Genomic DNA, 18,919 nt, shown 5'->3' with positions numbered 1-18,919 from the left:
AGCCACAGTAAGAAAACAGTCCCTGCATTTGGCTCTCCCTAGACGCCGACGGGTGTGCAGAAATGTGCAAGACACACAGGCTGGAGCCATTTTCAGATATTATAGTCTTCGTTTATTCCTGATTAAAAATCTAAATTAAACCACAGTTAGCTGCTTATTCTTAACTCTTAGAGGTCAACCAAAAAGACATTAAGCCTAATTCTGACAAGTTTAGAAGAGGGGAAAGTCTGTGGTAACCTTTGAGAATGCCTTATAATGTGCCTTATAAGAGCCTCTTGTGGCGCAGAGTGGTAAGGCAGCCGCCTGAAAGCTTTGCCCATGAGGTTGGGAGTTCAATCCCAGCAGCCGGCTCAAGGTTGACTCAGCCTTCCATTCTTCCGAGGTCGGTAAAATGAGTACCCAGCTTGCTGGGGGGTAAACGGTAATGACTGGGGAAGGCACTGGCAAACCACCCCGTATTGAGTCTGCCATGAAAACGCTAGAGGGCGTCACCCCAAGGGTCAGACATGACCCAGTGCTTGCACAGGGGATACCTTTACCTTTACCTTTATAATGTGCACTTAACCACATGAACAAGATGGTAACAGTCACAGGAAATGCTGACACTTTATCTAGGGAATTTCAAAGGAGCACAGGTAGTCTCTTAACCAGCAGTAAAGCAGTTCGATTCTACTCAGAGACAGAGAATCATATACCCTCATACAACTGAGCCAGATAAAATGGGCAGGGCTCTGCTAAAAATCTGGTTGCTATGGGCACGACCTCAGGACAGGCAGGAAACGCATGGATTGATGATCTCATCACAAGTTGCCATGGTTCTTCCACTAATTCCAACAAATGAGAACTGAGTAAAAGCTGACAGATATATAGCCAATATTGATGGATAAAGAATCTGCTTCGTGACCCTCCTGTGACTTGATATTTAAATGTCTCCAGTAATAACATCATCATGGAGAGTTTACAGATGCCAAGATCCAGTGACCTTGGAGATCATGGCAGACAATGCTACCTCCCCAATAAGAGTACAATTTATTAAGCATAACTGAGCAAAAACAGTGGACTTTTTTTTATGCAAGGCATCACATTACTGTAAAATTCACACCACATTCCCTTATCTGCATTTTCTACTCAATAGTTCATTTTCCTCAAGCCTAAAACATTCATCCTGAACCAATACACACTTTGTTTCTATTTCATGTCCCACCCATTCAAAAAGAATCTATCATGATAATAGATCAGAATATATTCACTTTTAACTCTGCAGAATTCCCGTAGCTTTACAGTCTAAAGCTCGTCAAAGAGACTTGAGAAAAATCTTGTTTTATTTTTAAAACTGTGAACTTAATTACCCAGACAGACATGGCTTTGTTGGCCCAACACAATTTAGGAGGCCTGCTAGCAACTCTGCATTGATTTTACCACTGAGCTTTATAATACAAAGCTTGTAAAACCACCATACAATGCTTTCAAGGCAAGCATGACCCACACCTTTTGCGTTCAGTGGGGCTTACACACAAGTAAACCTAGGCAGGATTGCAATCTGTGCACAGACCCCAAATCCTAACCAAGATCCTAACAGATCCAAAATCCTAACCACTTATTTACAGCGAAACTGAATATAGCGCAAGAAGGATCTAACTAGGGTTGCGTGCTTTGGTGCGGTACAGCCGCTCCGGCAACCATTTAAGACCGAGGCAGCCAGCACCGGTCCCACCCCTCTGCACCGCGGCGCTAGCTGCCTCAGGCTTCTGCGATCGCCAAACCGGCCGAACCATGCCGAAGCCCGCAACCCTAGATCTAAGTGACAAAATGAGGGGCTACTCGCTAGGAAGCAACTTGAAATGTATTCTTCAGTGATACAAACAGATTTTATTTGGAGGACTGAACACTCACCTTCCTCTGACAATATTTTCTTGAAGAAGCTCATGGATGATATTTTCAATGTTGGAGACGTTCACTTTATTGACAAGACCATTGATGGATTTCTTCAGGGCTTCCCAACTCATCCTTTGGTACGCTAAGCTGTTGGCACAACGTTACAGGTTTATTTATGGATAGAAAAATGGGAAGTTAAAAAAAAATTGTTTACATGAACACACACGACCACGTCTGAGGATGTTTCTAAAGCATATTTTAATTACTTCATTTATACCCCTGACTTTCTCCCCATGGGGAAGCCAAAGTAGCTAATGTTATTCCCTCTCCCACGTTTTATCTTCACAATCACCCTGTGAGGTAGGTTACTGACAGTGTATGACTGGTCTGAAGTCACCCAGCAAATTCCCATGGAAAAGTGAGAATTCAACCTTAAGTCCCCCAGATCCAGCACTCCAACCACCACAATGCACTGGCTCTCAGCATGACATACAAGCATATTTATATTGGCTCTTATAAAACTGGAATTCTAGGAAAGAATGACTAACATTATCTCTTTTACTGAGAAATTTAGTACTTTGCTAGATCAGGGTAATGCCGTGGACATGCCATATTTTCCGGCGTATAAGTCGACTGGGCGTATAAGACGACCCCCCAATATTTCCACTCTACATATAGAGTTTGTTACATTACATTACAGTACTATGGGCCACTGGCAGCAATGTCTATCCCAACTGAAGTGCACTCAGCGTGTGGGACGACCCCCCCCCCCACTAGGAGGCATGTTTTTCAGGGGGGGAAAGTAGTCTTATACGCCAGCAAATACTGTAGTTTACCATGATTTCAGTAACGCTTTTGATAATGCGGTATGGGATCCTATTACTGTTAGGTGGATCGAGAACTGGTTGACAGATCGCACCCAACGGGTGCTTGTAAATAGTTCGTTATCTTCTTGGAGAGGATCGATGAGTGGAGTACCTCAGGGATCTGTCCTGGGCCCTGAGTTGTTCAACATATTTATACATGATTTGGATTATGGAATAGAGCGGGAATTCTTATTAAATCTGCAGATGACATTAAACTGGGAGGGGTGGCAAACACACTAGAAGTCAGAATCAGAATACAGGATTGATCGTGACAGGTTAGAAAACTGGGCTAAAATGAATAAAATGAATTTCAATAGTGATAAATGTAAAGTTCTTCATTGAAGTAGGAAAAATCATATGCATCACTATAGGAGACTTGTCTTGGCAGTAGTACATGTGAAAAGGAATTGGGTGTCTTAGTAGATCAGACACTGAACATGAATCAGCAGTGTGACTTGACAGCTAAAAAGGCAAATGGCTGTATTAAGAGAAGTATAGTGCTTGGATCACCTGAGGTGATGTTACTGCTCTAATCTGATCTGGTAAGAACTCACTTGGCGTACTGTGTTCAGTTTTGGGCACTACAACTGAAGAAAGATGTAAAGAAATGGGAGCGTGTCCGGAGGAGGGCTATGAAGACGGTGAGGGGCTTGGAGACTAAGTCGTATTAGGAAAGATTGAGGGAGCCTGGTCTCTTTAGCCTGGAGAGAAGACGACTTAAGAGGTGATATGATAACCATCTTCAAATACTTGAAGGGCTGTCATATGAGCAGAGTTGTTTTCTATTGCCCCAGAGGGTCGGACCAATGGATTGAAATTAATTCAAAAGAATTTTTGGCTAAGCATCTGGAAGAAGTTCCTGACAGTTCAAGTGATTCCTCAATGGAACAGACTTCCTCGGGAGATGGCGGGTTCTCCTTCTTTGGAAGTTTTTATTAAGCAGAGGCTAGATAATCATCTGACAGAAATGCTGATTTTATGAACTTAGGCAGATTGTGAGTGGGTGGGCAGGAAGGGATTGTGTTAGTGTTGGTCTCGTGTGGTCTTTCCTTGCATACCCAGGGAATCGCTGATTGCCACTGTGGGATGGGAGGTGAATTCCCTTCAGGTCAAGTTGAATTCTAAAGATTTTTGATAGGGAGGATCATTTTGGCATGAAATTGGAGTCACTGTGGATGGGCAGGTAGTTGTGAGTTCCTGCACTGTGCAAGGGGCTGGACTAGATGACCTTGGAGATCCCGTCCAACTCTCTAATCTAGTAAAAAACCTCAGCTCATGGAATGATTTTGATTACCAAAGCATGATTTCTTCATCTGCCCTTACAACCTAAAATAACACCAAAGACACTACTCCTGGGTCACAGGGGAGCACAAGACATGAAAAGGGTGGAAATCTGTATAAACAGCACCCAAATACATTGATTGATTGATTGCCATCCTCAGGCTAGCTAGCTCCTGGCTGCTCACAAGGTAAAATTCCTACAAAAAAATCCCCAATAAAATTATACAACAATGACCCTCCTCAACAACGGTAAACAGACCTCCCCTTCCCCATTCGACTGACCGCCCCCCTCCCTGCTTGTGCCTGGGGGAATAGATGGCAGGGAAATCTGCAGGAGGAATAACCAGTATACATGTGGAAATACCCACTAGGATCTAGCCCTGAAGAAACAACCCCTTACAGATAAGACCACCGATTTTAATACAATGAAGCAACTCAACATAGGACTACACTATACATTGTTTCACTGACAACACTGAATAGTTAAGTCTGTTGCAAAAACATAAAAGCTAAGTAGGAACAATAAACCAGAAAGGGCAGTTTTGGACTCCAGCTCAGCCCAGCTTCCCTCCCTTGTGTATGATATAGAGGACTGAACAAACATGAGATTTCAAACGCTGATTATTAAACTGACGTTACTTTGACAGGAATGAGGATCCTACTTCCAGGATTGTCAGAACAAGAGCCAGACAGCCAAAGGGTAGGAAAATGTAAGGGCTAGCATTCTAGATGTATTTCAGTGGTGGGAACAAGAAGGTAGTTAACAGACTAGGATGTGGGGAGACCCACAATCAAGTCCCCAGGTAGATGTAAACCTCACTGACCTCCCAGGACTGTTGCAAGGATAAAATGGAGAATGAAGAACCATGTGCACCAGTCCAAGCTCTTTGAATCATAGAATAACAGAGTTGGAAGGGACCTCCTGGGTCATCTAGCCCAACCCCCTGCACTATGCAGGACACTCACATCCCTATCGCTCATCCACTGTAACCTGACACCCCCTTGAACCTTCACAGAATCAGCCTCTTTGTCAGGTGGCTATCCAGCCTCTGCTTAAAAATTTCCAAAGATGGAGAACCCACCACCTCCTGAGGAAGCCTGTTCCACTGAGAAACCGCTCTAACTGTCAGGAACTTCTTCCGGATGTTGAGACGGAATTTCTCTTGAATTGATTTCATCCCATTGGTTCTGGCCCGTCCCTCTGGGGCAAGAGAGAACAACTCTGCTCCATCCTCTATATGGCAGCCTTTTAAATAAATAGTTGGGAGATGTGGCCTAGGGGGATAGAAATGTGGCATAATTTTTTTAGGGGGAAGGAAACCTCACTCCTAGTGGAGCCAGTTGAGGTGGTGGTGAGCTCTAGAGATAAACCTGGTGGGTGGAGGACTCATAGTGGAAGCCTGTTCCACTGAGAAACCGATTTGTCTGTCAGGAACGTCTTCCAGATGTTTAGACAGAATTTCTTTTGAATTAATTTTATCCCACTGGTTCTGGTCCGCCCCTCTTTGGAACAAGGAGTGGATAAAACAAATGGGATAGTCAGACAATGATGGACTTATCCGCTTTGGAGGCCTGCCAGAGTCTCAGGCACCGACAAGGTCAGCCAACGGTTCTGCCCCATCATACCCTCTGCATCATCCTAAACTCCCAGGTCAACACCTCTCCCGAAAGACAAATGTTGCCAACCTATTTGTCCCATTTGACAATTTCTGACTGCAGCCTTGACCTGGTGGTGATGGCTGCATCACATGTCTACGCACCTGCTTTTATCAGTGATTTGTGCCTGCATCATCCGGAGCTTGGCTGGAGGAATATATGCTCCACCGGTGCGGGTGAGAATTGGATCCAGGTCCTCTTTCTTCTTTTTGGGAGGGGGTTCATCACGAGTTGATTTCTCAGGGGTATTTCTTCTCTCGGGCGAAAGGGACTTCCGGGACTTTCGCCAATTAGATTCCCGCTCTCTTTCATGTCTGTCCTTCTCCCCTCTCCTGAAAGTAGGGAAATTCCACGCATTGAAAGCGATTATTATCTAGGAGAGCAAGGCAAAGCTACACAGACTGCTAATAGCTGACATGAGTTCAGAATACGAATCTTATTTTTAAAAAGAAAACCAAACAGTAAGAATACACTAATTATAGGGGGGCGGGATTTGCTACTTACTTTGGGTCCATGTTTCTGTCACTGTAACGGCTCTTTTCTGAATGTTCATGGTCAGGTCTGCTGTGATCAGAGTAACCTCGGCCTTGTGACGACCGAGACTTCCCATGTCCTGAGTCCCTATTGTAGAGGAGGTGAAGAGTAAGAAAGAAGCACAGCTGTTTTTAAACATAAAGGCTATTAGATGCAGCATGGCACTGAGCAAATTCGGATTCTTATGTTCTGGTGGCCAAATCAGAAATACCAGAGATCTAAGAATTAAGGCAGCAGACCCCAAACCGCTAGCAGGGGTGGAAAGGACAGGGCGGCAAATATGCATGGGTGGAAAGGACAAATATGCATGCGGGAGCTTTCACGCACGTGCGTTTGCGCCTGCACAAACACGCATGCTGACGGCTGCACCTCCCTCCATGCAGCCTGGCGCTTGCCGGGCCTAGAGTGAAGGCCCAGCAAGCGCCACACTGTGAGGGAGGTGCCTCCCTCTCCTCTACCGCGGCCCGGTGGCGATGCTTTCGTGGCCCGCCACCGGACCGCAGACCGGGGGTTGACGACCACTGAATTAAGGTATACATACAGATCTTTATTATGGTCACAGACCAGCAAATAGGTGTGTGTGTGTGTGTGTGTGTGTGTGTGTGTGTGTGTATATATATATATATATATGTAACAACATTTTTCTAGACTAACTAGAGAACAACTTCGAAAATGACCCTTTAAAAAAAGTGTATTATTAATACCTCTCTCAAGAAGGCAGCAGGCAGATCACGAAAACAATTCAAGCTAATACATAACAATAAAATGTTAATCTTTAAAACAATGTAATATCTTCTGTCTATCGAATCTATCAAACAATATTAGAAACGTTTAGTCCATTTATTAAAAAGGCCTTCCCGAAAGGTTCTGTCTCTGATGGTCTGGGAAAGGATTAGAAGCAGGGCATCTTTTCTATAACTTCCTCTCATGAGCTGTCCGACCACTGGCAGCTGCAAGAGGCAAAGCCAAAAGAGATTGTAACTTGACTGCAGGAGAGGATCTTCAAAAAGCCCCTCAGATATATGGAGCTGATGCACCAGAGGCAGTCCTGTAGATATTTGGGTCACGGGCTGCACAGGGCTTCATAGCTAATACACACGGCACTTTGAATTGAACCCAGGAGCTGAGCAGCCAGCTCTTGCTGCGAAAATGGTACACCCCTGCTCTAGGAATAAAAAGGACCAGCGAGGTGAAGTATATACTTGCACATACTCAAAGATCATTTAAAGAGAAACTACTGCAGGAAATTAGGCTTTTGGTGGAAGACTTGGAGGACACCCCCCCAGACCTTGCACTAGGCCCTTTCCCTGTAGGCATTCCTATACCAGTGGAATGGAAAACCCTTTAATAAGAACCCATCGCTCAGTGCTTTAAATGCTTTAAAGCAGGGGTAGTCAACCTGTGGTCCTCCAGATGTCCATGGACTACAATTCCCATGAGCCCCTGCCAGCGTTTGCTGGAAGGGGCTCATGGGAATTCTAATCCATGAACATCTGGAGGACCACAGGTTGACTACCCCTGCTTTAAAGTAACGACTCTTTTTTTCTGTTTTGTTTTTTTCTTTTGTGAACCACTTTAGACATAGTTCCAAGGAAAGGTGATATATGGGGAAAAGATAGTGGGAAGGGGGGCTGGAAGAGGCTCGGAAAAAAACAGTGTTGGGGGATTTTACATCCTGCACTCCCTCTTGAGCTGCTCCATGATTTCCAAACCTGATCTCTCTATTTCCACAACCTACTCCCTCTTCCCCTTTCTGTGTTCTGCAAAAGGAGTCCTACAACGGCAACAAACCCCTTAAAACTTTTTGCCGACTTAACCTAAGAAACTCTAATAATTGTGTATAATTTTACTAATGGCAAATACAGCATTTTCATCTCCACTGCTCTTCCATCTTATTTACCACCTGGATTCTTGTCATCCATAAACACATTTAATAGTTCTTGTCTGGTACACAAACATTTTCTCTGTGGTTTAAATAAGAAGAAGAGTTGGTTCCTACATGCCGCTTTTCTTCTCCCCGCAACAGACACCATGTGAGGTAGGTGGGACTGAGAGAACTCGGACAGAACTGTTATCAGAACAGTTCTAACATGACTATGAATAGCTAAGGTCACCCAGCTGGATGCAGGTAGAGGAGGTGGGAATCAAACCCGGCTCACCAGTTTAGAAGTTGGCGCTCCTAACCACTACACCAAGCTGGCACTTATTTATTTTTTCATTTGGTATTTTATTAGAGTAGGACCATGAGAGTACATAATTGGTCAAGAGGAAAATAACATTATTTATTTAGATTTGTTACCTGGCCTCTCTGCCAAGGCAGACTCTGTGACCATTGTCTAAGGTGGCCGAATGTAGGTGGCCAAACCGTGGCTCTCCAAATGAGCATGGTCACAGAGTCCTCCTCGGTGGAGAAAGCGAGTTATAAATTCAAATAAATAATGCTGTCGGGGGCTCATAGGAATTTTAGTCCATGAACCACTGGAGAGCCATAGTTTGGCTACCCTTTCTCTAGAGAAATGGGAACATGCAGATTCCCCTCCCCAAACCACATGTGTATAGGGGAGGGGAAAAAGCCAGCTCCAGTGCTTGGAATGGCAAGACCAGTGTTGTTAGCTCAGATAAGAGCCTGCTGCAGAAAAAGGGGATTTTCATAGAATCATAGAATCATAGAGTTGGAAGGGGCCATACAGGCCATCTAGTCCAACCCCCTGCTCAACGCAGGATCAGCCCAAAGCATCCTAAAGCATCCAAGAAAAGTGTGTATCCAGCCTTTGCTTGAAGACTGCCAGTGAGGGGGAGCTCACCACCTCCTTAGGCAGCCTATTCCACTGCTGAACTACTCTGACTGTGAAAAACTTTTTCCTGATATCTAGCCTATTTTTGATCTCGATTCTACTGCGATCCTACCACCCTCAACAAGTAATTAATCCAGTAGGGGAAGGAGTATGGCTACAATAGAGCGGCAGGAAAGCAGCCACTATGGCACTTATGGTCCTTTAGATCAGAGTGACAGAAGTTCGTTCGCATCTAAGCAGCACACAATTCACTTTATAATCATCTGCCTGTTGAGAAAGCAACGGGAGCTTTCATGGTTTAATGCTGAGCAAGTTTCATTCCCCATTCCCAAAAGAGCCCAGTGCCAAATTGTGATCGCTTTTAAACTGCAGACGGCGCCTGAAAAATAGCCCGCCCACCCCACCCCCGTGTTATTTGCTATAAACGACTGCTATAAATAATCCTAAAAAGAGAGTTCCTACCTGTCTTCGGGAGAGGGACTTCTTCGGCGAGGACTGTAAGCATCTGTTCTTTCATAGCTAGAACCAGGCTTTAACACAAAGGGATTGACATGTCAGATCCTCAGTACAGAATTTGAAAGACATACTTGAACAGTCAAACTGCTGATTGGGGATGCAAGGAACTGTGTGAAGTTCTGTGCAAACAACAGCAGGTGCGTCTCCACCCCCAAATACTCCTGAAGGTCAGGGAACATTTTGATACAGGATTTGATGCAAACAGAAGGGAAAACTGGCAACTGTTCCTGGTAGGAGCAAGTCACTTTTTGATTACAGTCTGGACTGCTTACATCCTAACCACAAAGTGGCATGCAAGACGAGCATCTCCAAAGGGACGGTTAGCAGCATTCTTCTACTAGCCTCTGCGTAACATCCATGTTTTAACACAAACTGACAGAAATGTTGACTATTGGAACTTAGGCGGATTGTGAGTAGGTGGGCAGAAGGGACTGTGTCAGTGCTTGGCTCTTGTAGGCTTTTCATGCGTGCCCAGGGAAATGCAAAATGCCACTTTGGGCTCAGGAAGCAAATTTCTTCCAGGCCAGACTGGCCAGGGATTCAGGTCTGGTTTTTTTTTTTGGGGGGGGGCATCATCTAGGCATGGTCATTGTGGGTGGGCAGGTAGTGTGAATTTCCTGCATTCTGCAGGAGGTTGGACTAGATGTCCCTGGAGATTCAACTCTATGATTCTATTAAGGATGGTATTTTCCCTGTTTGCTTATCCCAAAAAGTGACAAACGGGATTGTCACTTTTCTCCAGAAAACACCATTTTTCTATTATAAGCAGACAGGTAATACTTAATACCCAGTCAGGTAACACTTAACAATAACTCTTCAGGTAAAGCATTTTTCTTCCCATGCTGTATTCCTTCATAGTTTCAAGATGCTTCCACAGATGACAGCTTACATGGGGAAAATGCAAACACGCTCAAAGTCTGCATATGTATTTGTCAAAGTGTTTGCAAGTTCAACACATAATTATCCTGGCAGTGCCCTGGGCATTTGCTAGAGCTGCTACCACAGGTGGAGATGCCAAAATGGCTGCAGGAAAGAGAAGGAACAGTAGTAGGGCTGGGTGCTTCGGCGCCCGAAGCAGCCGTTCATGTCTCAAGCAGCCAGCACCGCAGCGTGGGTGGGGTGGAGGCATGGGTGCCAGCGTACCGGCAGGCACACACAAGCATGCGCCTGCGTGTGTGTGCCGGCTGGCGCCCATGCCTTCACCCCCACTCCCAGCGCCGGCTGCTTCGGACGCCGAAGCGCCCAACCCTAAACAGTAAGTAGTACTAGCCGGTCACTCACTTGCCCTACCCTCCCTTTGGTTAGGATCACCCTGCAGGGCTTCATGCAGCAAAATGGCAGCCATCTTGAAATCTGCTCCTCTTGCTTTCCACCTTCTCCCCAGCAACAATGCAGTGGAACAGCCACCACAGGCCCTCTCCCCTCTGAGCATTCTGTTTTCAGGAAAGGGATCACAATTTCCACAAAATAGTCTGTGAGAAAGCAAAACAACCCCCACCTCCCACCCCCGGTGATCAAGTGGGTAAGAAGCTTCTCCCCTCCAACAAACCTCATTCTCTGGAAACAAGGATGAAAAGAAGTCATGGTCACCATCCAATCTAAAAGACAGGCACCCAGTGAAAACCAGGACGTCAGAATCCCTGCAGCCCACCTCAGAGTTCTCTTTATTTCTTTACAACACTGAACAAAAAACCCCTCACATTTACCTGGGTCGATCTGCTCTTCATTCTTGCTGTCAATCCACCTATTAATTCTGTATTACTGATACCAAGCCTATGTATGCCACAAGTATTCTTCTAAGAACAATTCATCTACGGAAGAAAAATAACTGAAATAACTGGAATGTTCCGTAAATAAAGCCACCCAGAAAAAAGGTAATATTTCAGTCAGTGATGAAATTATTCACTTGTTACAGTAAAGATTTTTCCCTAGTCTCTTGCTAGAGCCATCAGAGTTAACATTACCATTTGCGTTATCATAATGTTACCACTAATGTCATTATTACCACATTTGTCAAATAACGATTTGAACAAGTATCCTGAGTGATTAACCACCTGCCTCCGAGGAATTATGTCAGAGAGATCCAAGCACACAATTTTAAAAAGTCTTAAGGGTGCATTTATCTTCAGAAGAGGGGGAACGGATTCCTCCAACCCACTGAGGGATCCCACACTTTGCCTCCTGGGCTGAAGGTCTGGCTAAATGTTCCAAAATTTTTGTTTGTTTGTTTTTATTTAAAACAAAAATCAAAACTGACTCCTGGGTATACCTAGGAGTTATGATTTTTTAAAATTAAAACATTTTTTGGAACATTGTCCTTTATCGGAATAAATAGTTGTTTGCCATTGCCAACTTGAGACTAATTTTTTCTGTTTGCTTCACGGATGGTAGGTCTTTACTGGTTAAGTTAATAAAATCAGCATGACTATCTAGCCTCGGCTTAAAAACTTCCAAAGAAGGAGAACCCCTCAGCTCCCAAGGAAGCCTGTTCCACTGAGGAACCACTCTAACTATCAGGAACTTCTTCCAGATGTTTAGCCAAAAAAAATTTTGAATTAATTTCAACCCATTGGTCCGACCCTCTGGGGCAATAGAAAACAACTCTGCTCCATCTTCTATATTAGCGATCCCCAACCTGTGGGCTGCGGACCACATGTGGTCCGTCGACTAACTGGAGGTGGGCCGCGAAGGACGCCTTCTCTCCCCCCCTGGCCTTTTACTTCATCCACGATCCGGCAGGCGCACATGAGACTATCTCGTTGCAGAGAAACAAGCTCAAGGTTCGCATTGATTATAAATGTTCCTTATGTTCATTGTTGTGGCGTGTCTGTATCTTATTTTGAAGGGATGTTTAAACATTACCATAGCGACCAGAGTCAGAGAGCGTTAGGGCAGTGGGCCTCAGTAAAATTGTCAAGCATTGAGTGGTTCCCGGTGATAAAAAGGTTGGGGACCACTGTTCTATATGACAGCCCTTATAGTATTTGAAGATGGTATCATATCGTCTTTTCTCAAGGCTAAAGAGACCAAGCTCCCACAACCTTTCCTCATACAACCCGTCATCTTTGTAGTCCTCCTCTGGACATGCCTGTTTCTCTACATATTTCTTCAGTTGTGGTGCCCAAAACTGAACACGGTACTCCAAGTGAGGTCTAACCTGAGCTGAATAAAGTGGTAACATCAACTTGCGTGATCTGGACATTATACTTCTTTTAATACATCCCAAAATCCCGTTTGTCTTTTTAGGTATCGAGTCACACTGCTTACTCATGTTCAGTGTGTGATCACCAATTGCCACCAATATGCTGATGACACCCAGCTCTTCCTCCTGATGGATGACCGCCCTGACTCCCCCCCAGAATCCTTAGCCAGATGTCTGGAAGCAGTGACAAAATGGATCAAGCAGAGTCACCTGAAGCTCAATCCTACAAAGATGGAGGTCTTAAGGTTGGGTAGGAAAGGACCATGGGAGGAAGCGTGTCTGCCCACCCTGGACGGTGTGCAGCTCTCACCAACGTACTACGCCAGGAACCTGGGCGTGATCCTGGTTGCTTCCCTTACAATGGAAGCCCAGGTCACAAAGGTAGCAGCAAATACAACATTAACACAGTGCTCTCTAAATTTAGACATCTTGCTATAGCAACAGTGCTTCAGAATTCCAGATCTTGATGGTTCCTTTTGAATTGGGGAACCTCAAAGCATTCAGGGATTTAATGGAAGGTGAAGTACATATACAGCAACCAGCCAAGACAGGAATTGAAACAGAGCCTGAAAAATTCCTACACAAAGTTGTACTGTATTACCCTGATGAGCAATTTGCAGCCAATTCCAAGATGACTTAGGTATATTAGCAACCAGTAAGTCTATGGATTCCATAGACAGCAAAAGTCACAAACAAGGAAATACTAGAGTGTCTTAAGCCTGATCTATCACTGGAAGGCAAAACCACAAAACTCCAGCTTAGTTACTTTGGCCATATTATGCGATCCAACTCAATGGGGAGAGCAATTATTCTGGGATTGGTCAGTGGAAAAAGGAAATCAGGCTGACAAGAATGCACAGTGGTTAGAGACGATCAAAATGGACATTATACACCTAAAAAAAGTGGTGCAAGATCGGAAGATGTGGAGACAGCTGAGCCATAGGACCGCCAAGAGTTGGACACGACTGAATGGCTAACATCATCAAGTCTGGTTAGCAATTTGCTGCATAGGATGGGGGGGGGGGGGAGATACTGAGAAAACTGAGGGAGGAGGTATTTTTAACAGGTGTTAAGAAAACTATTAACTGAGAGGAGCTCAGTGTGTATAGGCTGTATCAGTAAGCAGCAGCAGAGATGCAAATATTATGTAAGAGCAGCCCCTGAAGAAAGAAGTCAGGAACAGACTGATTTTTAAACACTTGTTAATAGATTTTCTTTTCCTCTGCTACTTTTGCATTAGTCCCTGTCATTTAGTCCTTTTGAAAGATGGATTACCAGCACACACACCCTGCTGTAGCCACATTCTCTACTGCCACTGCATTGGTAACTGTTTTGCAGGGGTGAAAGATGCTCAAGGATCTTGAATGGGTCTTTGGGCTCCCCGTTCTTTCTGGATGTCTATAAAACTGCCAGCTCAAGGCACTTTACAGTAAAACCCATAAAAACAGAATAAAAATTACACTAATAGCAGCATAATCCCATTAATTACCTCCCAAGCCCTCCAATTTCCTCCAGACCGTTCCCCAGCCTTAGGAGAGGCCATCTGCCTAGATGGACGGGCATCCTGGGGACACTAGAGGAGGGACCCAGATCTTTAATCCCAGACGGGTTTGTACATCCGCACCACTAACAGACAGCATTTTCCTCCTGCTTCAATATACTGGTCACAGAGTGTGCACATCCACCTACCAAGTATAAGAGGTTTCACTTTTTTTGGGGTCCAGCAGGAAGGAGTCTTACTTAATATAAAGGCATACCTACATTTGGATACATACCCACTCCACAAATATCAAAATCAATACAGGCATGCACAGGTAAACATTGGTCTACAATTTTAATACACACATTGATCTTAAAAATCAGATCTTGGCTTCTTTCTGCTTTAGGATACTGTCCTCCTGCCAAGAAGAGTCTTACTTGTTGTTGTTATGTGCGAAGTCGTGTCCGACCCATCGCGACCCCATGGACAATGATCCTCCAGGCCTTCCTGTCCTCTACCATTCCCCAGAGTCCTTTTAAGTTTGCACCTACTGCTTCAGTGACTCCATCCAGCCACCTCATTCTCTGTCGTCCCCTTCTTCTTTTGCCCTCGATCGCTCCCAGCATTAGGCTCTTCTCCAGGGAGTCCTTCCTCCTCATGAGGTGGCCAAAGTATTTGAGTTTCATCTTCAGGATCTGGCCTTCTAAAGAGCAGTCAGGCCTGATCTCCTCTAGGACTGACCGGTTTGTTCGCCTTGCAGTCCAAGGGACTCGCAAGAGTCTTCTCCAGCACCAGAGTTCAAAAGCCTCAATTCTTTGACGCTCGGCCTTCCTTATGGTCCAACTTTTGCAGCCATACATTGCAACTGGGAATACCATAGCCTTGACTAAACGCACTTTTGTTGGCAGGGTGATTTCTCTGCTTTTTAGGATGCTGTCTAGATTTGCCATAGCTTTCCTCCCCAGGAGCAAGCGTCTTTTAATTTCTTTGCTGCAGTCCCCATCTGCAGTGATCTTGGAGCCCAGGAAAATAAAAGAGTCTTACAGTGAGGTCCTAAATAGTTATACCTTTCTAAGGTCCACTGAATAGTGTGACACTGCTTGCAATGGCACTGTAAAACATTCACTTGTGGGGCAGGCTACTGGGAACAGTAGGGGAAGACACAGTTAATACTATAAATTTAAAATGTCAATACATCACGTTCAGCAGATTATAATCATCAATCTGCAAGCACTCTGTGCTAGAAATCAGTAACTGTGGAGACCTTGACTTCACACGTGCACATGGATCTGAGACTGCAGTCCATGTCTGCCTGTGGCTTTTAGATTGCACTGGGGATTCACACGAGCCTGTGGATTTGGGACTGCGGTGCGTGTCCACCTGTGCCCGTAGCTTTTAGATTGCAATGCGGATTCACGCATGCATGTGGATTAGAGACTGCGGTGCATGTCTGCCTGTGGCTTTTAGATTGCAATGGGTATTCACATGCGCCCATGGATTTAGGATTGCGGTGCGTGTCCACCTGTGCCCATGGCTTTTAGATTGCAATGGGGATTCACACGAGACCGTGGATTTGGGACAGCGGTGCGTGCCCACATGTGCCCGTAGATACTTCTTTAATCCCGTAGAACAGATCAGGGGTAGTCAACCTGTGGTCCTCCAGATGTTCATGGACTCCACAGTTACTGATTTCTAGTACAGAGTGCTTGCAGAAGTTCATGGACTATAATCTTGAGCATTTGCTGGCAGGGGCTCATGGGAATTGTAGTCCATGAAGATCTGGAGGACCACAGGTTGACTACCCCTGCCGTAGATACTTCTTTAATTCACGCATGCATGTGGGTTTGAGGCTGCGGTGCATGTCTGCCTGTGGCTTTTCGATTGCAATGGGGATTCACACGAGGCCGTGGATTTTTAGACTGCAACGCGGGTTCCCCCGCTCTTGTACCCTCAGCGGGACATTAGGACGACGCTGCCCGGCCGCGAGGCCGCTTCGCCTAGTCCTACCGCCTGGGCAGAGGCCTCTCGGAAGAAGGGGCACCGGCCAAGCGAGAGAGACCGAGGAAGACCCGCCGCCGCCCAGGAAGGGCTTTTCTCCCCTCAGAGCTGAAGGAATCGGGGGGAGGGGAGGGGAGGGGAGGGGAGGGGGGGGGAGGGGGGCGCGACCGTTTCCCTCGCAGCCCAACTTCTCCGCTTACCTTCGCCACTCGCGCGCCTCCGACGGCGACACCTCCACTTCCGCCCAGTGATGGGGAGGGGAAACGACGGAAGGCGGGACTTCCGGGACGGAAGTGAGGGATACCACCTCAGCATTTGGATTCCGAACCTCCACCCCCGCCAGCGAGTCTGTCATTTTCGTATTTATGAGTAAAGGGCACTTCATTCACTTTAAAAAAATAAATGAATAAATTCGGGTTTCCGGATGGAGAGGTGAAGGGCGATGACGTCACCAAGGGGGCGCGTCGTCTCGCTCTCCCTCCGGCCGGACTACAGCTCCCAGCGTTCCTTGCGGTTTCTCGCTTTGAGGGACTACGGCTCCCCGGGCGCTGTAAGAACATGAGACGAGCCGTGCTGGATCAGGGCAATGGCCCATCTAGTCCAACACTCCATATAACACAGTGGAGAAAACCCAAGTTCCATCCAGAGGTCATCCAGCTGGGCCAGAATTCCAGAATCTTTCCCACAGTTGCCCTTCAAGGACCAAGACTACAGAACATTACTGTCTCAGAAAAAATGTTTCCTCTATACCTTGGTATACCTTCTGATGGACTCTGACTGCACCATATGCTTAAAATTCATCTAAAACCAGATTCTTAAATCTTATTAACTCACTTCGCTCTACACTAGAGTTTCTCAGCCAGGGTTTTGTGAAACCTGGGTTTCTTGGCATCCTGGAAGGGTTTCCTGAATGGGTGGGAGTTAATTAATTTGTAATATATTTTTAATGTATTAAACATTTATCAGGGGATGTGAACATATATGGTCATGTCAACCCACTCCCCCCCTCCCAAAATAGCCAGTGATAGATATGTTAAGATGGTGGCTGGAGCGGTCAAACAGTCAGACTGCTACCGGTTCTAACTGAATGTGAACACATATTATTTTGAGCTTTTGTTAAAATACGAGACTGAACAGGTTAAAACTGCCCTTAGCCATATGGGAGGGTGGTATAAAAATCAAATAAATAAATACTGTATGGTTAAATGGCTGCAGAATCTAAAACATTAGATGAATGGGAGTTACTCTGGAGTAAAACTGTAAAACACATGAAATGTCAATAATTGAGAGAAAACTTGCATAAAACAGTTTATAGATGGTATATAACACCTAAACTAATTAGTAAAATGACTCAACATGTATTTTTTAAATTTATTACACAAGGCTCAGGGCTGTTCATATGAAACAGGAACAGGAGCAATACAGAAAATCAGTAACCATAAATAACAATAGAACAATAATAAACAGAATTCAGCTGTTAACTAGCACAGTTGTTGGAGAATGGGCTGAATGTGGGACCTCCATGCTGTTGCTGTGAGGACCCTGGCCGCCACGTTCTGGACAGCTATAGTTTCTGGATCAAGGTTCTGGATCCTGGTTGTCTGGAGATCAATTGTAATCATGGGAGATCTCCAGGTTCCACCAGGAAATTGGGTACCCTACTTTAGGCTATTTTGTGCATTACTACTTTACCCCAAAGCTACTGAAAAATAATTTAATGCACAGCAGTGCTCACATTGGAAAGAGAGGGAGACTTTTCATACTGTCAGACTAATGCATACCAGAAGATGCATTAGACCCTACACCAGTCCAGAGGGGTACTATGCAGAAACAATTCTTGATCACTTCCACATAAGCAGTCTAAGATAGTGCTCGGGCTCTATGGTACATCAGAACGGCAGACAACTGTGTGCAATTTTTGAGGAACACACTCGTGCAGTGCACAGGTTCAGCCACAGAAATCAACTGTCAGATTGAATTTGTCAGCGTGCATAAGAAAAATAACAATTGCTTCTCTCTTGGGCCTGCTGTAAGAGGCAAATGGTTTTTAAAGGAATCTTGAGTTCCGTTACTAATCTTTTTATTGAAGAAAAGCCCCTGCTAAACGTGTGACACGTTTAGTGTTTACAAAGTATTAAAATCATGGACTTAAATGGCTAACTGTTAAATGTTCCAGTGGCTTCCTTTGAGAAGCGTTGTGTCCAACGTGATATGAAAATTCTGCCCATTTAGAGAATGGTGTGTGGGTTTCTTTTATTTTTTTAATTTGGAAAATGTGTATGCCACCTCTCTAGAGTTGTTTCAAGTGGTTTACAACTAAAGCAATAAAACAGTAGCATGAAAGTGCAGCTATTTTAATAAGTCACTGCAAGGAAGAAAAATAATATGGCATCAAGTTGCAAATGAGTCATGGTGACCCCAACTATAGGGTGTTCAAGAGAAGAGCTGAGATGGTTTGCTATTGCCTTCTTCTACATAGCACTGCCAGTCTTCCACCCCACATGTTGACCATGGCAAAACCTGGGCTATGAAGGCTGCTACCATTTCAAAACCAGTCATTACAAACAAGCAGTAGCATTAAACAAGTCATTAAAATCAAGCATAAAAACAGCATAAAACATTAACACCTTTCCTTATCATACATACCCATTCAAGTGTTCTTGAATGGTGCCAGCTTGGTGTAGTGGTTAAGAGGAGTGGCTTCTAATCTGGCGGA

At 45.0% G+C, this 18,919-nt stretch overlaps 1 protein-coding gene across 2 annotated transcripts in view; it reads right to left on the bottom strand.

Annotated features, from left to right (window-relative positions):
• Positions 1-16,542, bottom strand: part of CWC22 (CWC22 spliceosome associated protein) — a 67,441-nt gene extending 50,899 nt beyond the window's left edge. For both annotated transcript variants that reach the window (XM_077319556.1, XM_077319557.1), the window contains exons 1-6: positions 16,404-16,542; positions 11,230-11,334; positions 9,470-9,537; positions 6,183-6,299; positions 5,783-6,010; positions 1,894-2,022 (exon numbers count right to left, since the gene is read on the bottom strand). In XM_077319556.1, coding sequence (XP_077175671.1) covers positions 1,894-2,022; positions 5,783-6,010; positions 6,183-6,299; positions 9,470-9,537; positions 11,230-11,250 — 563 coding nt within the window. In that variant the 5' untranslated portion in view covers positions 11,251-11,334; positions 16,404-16,542. The remainder of the gene's footprint in view (positions 1-1,893; positions 2,023-5,782; positions 6,011-6,182; positions 6,300-9,469; positions 9,538-11,229; positions 11,335-16,403) is intronic.
• Between the last annotated feature and the right edge of the window lie 2,377 nt (positions 16,543-18,919).

The sequence above is a fragment of the Paroedura picta genome, chromosome 2 (genome assembly GCF_049243985.1).
Source record: "Paroedura picta isolate Pp20150507F chromosome 2, Ppicta_v3.0, whole genome shotgun sequence".
In the NCBI taxonomy this organism is placed as follows: domain Eukaryota; kingdom Metazoa; phylum Chordata; class Lepidosauria; order Squamata; family Gekkonidae; genus Paroedura; species Paroedura picta.
This window is presented reverse-complemented; position numbering and strand designations above follow the sequence as displayed.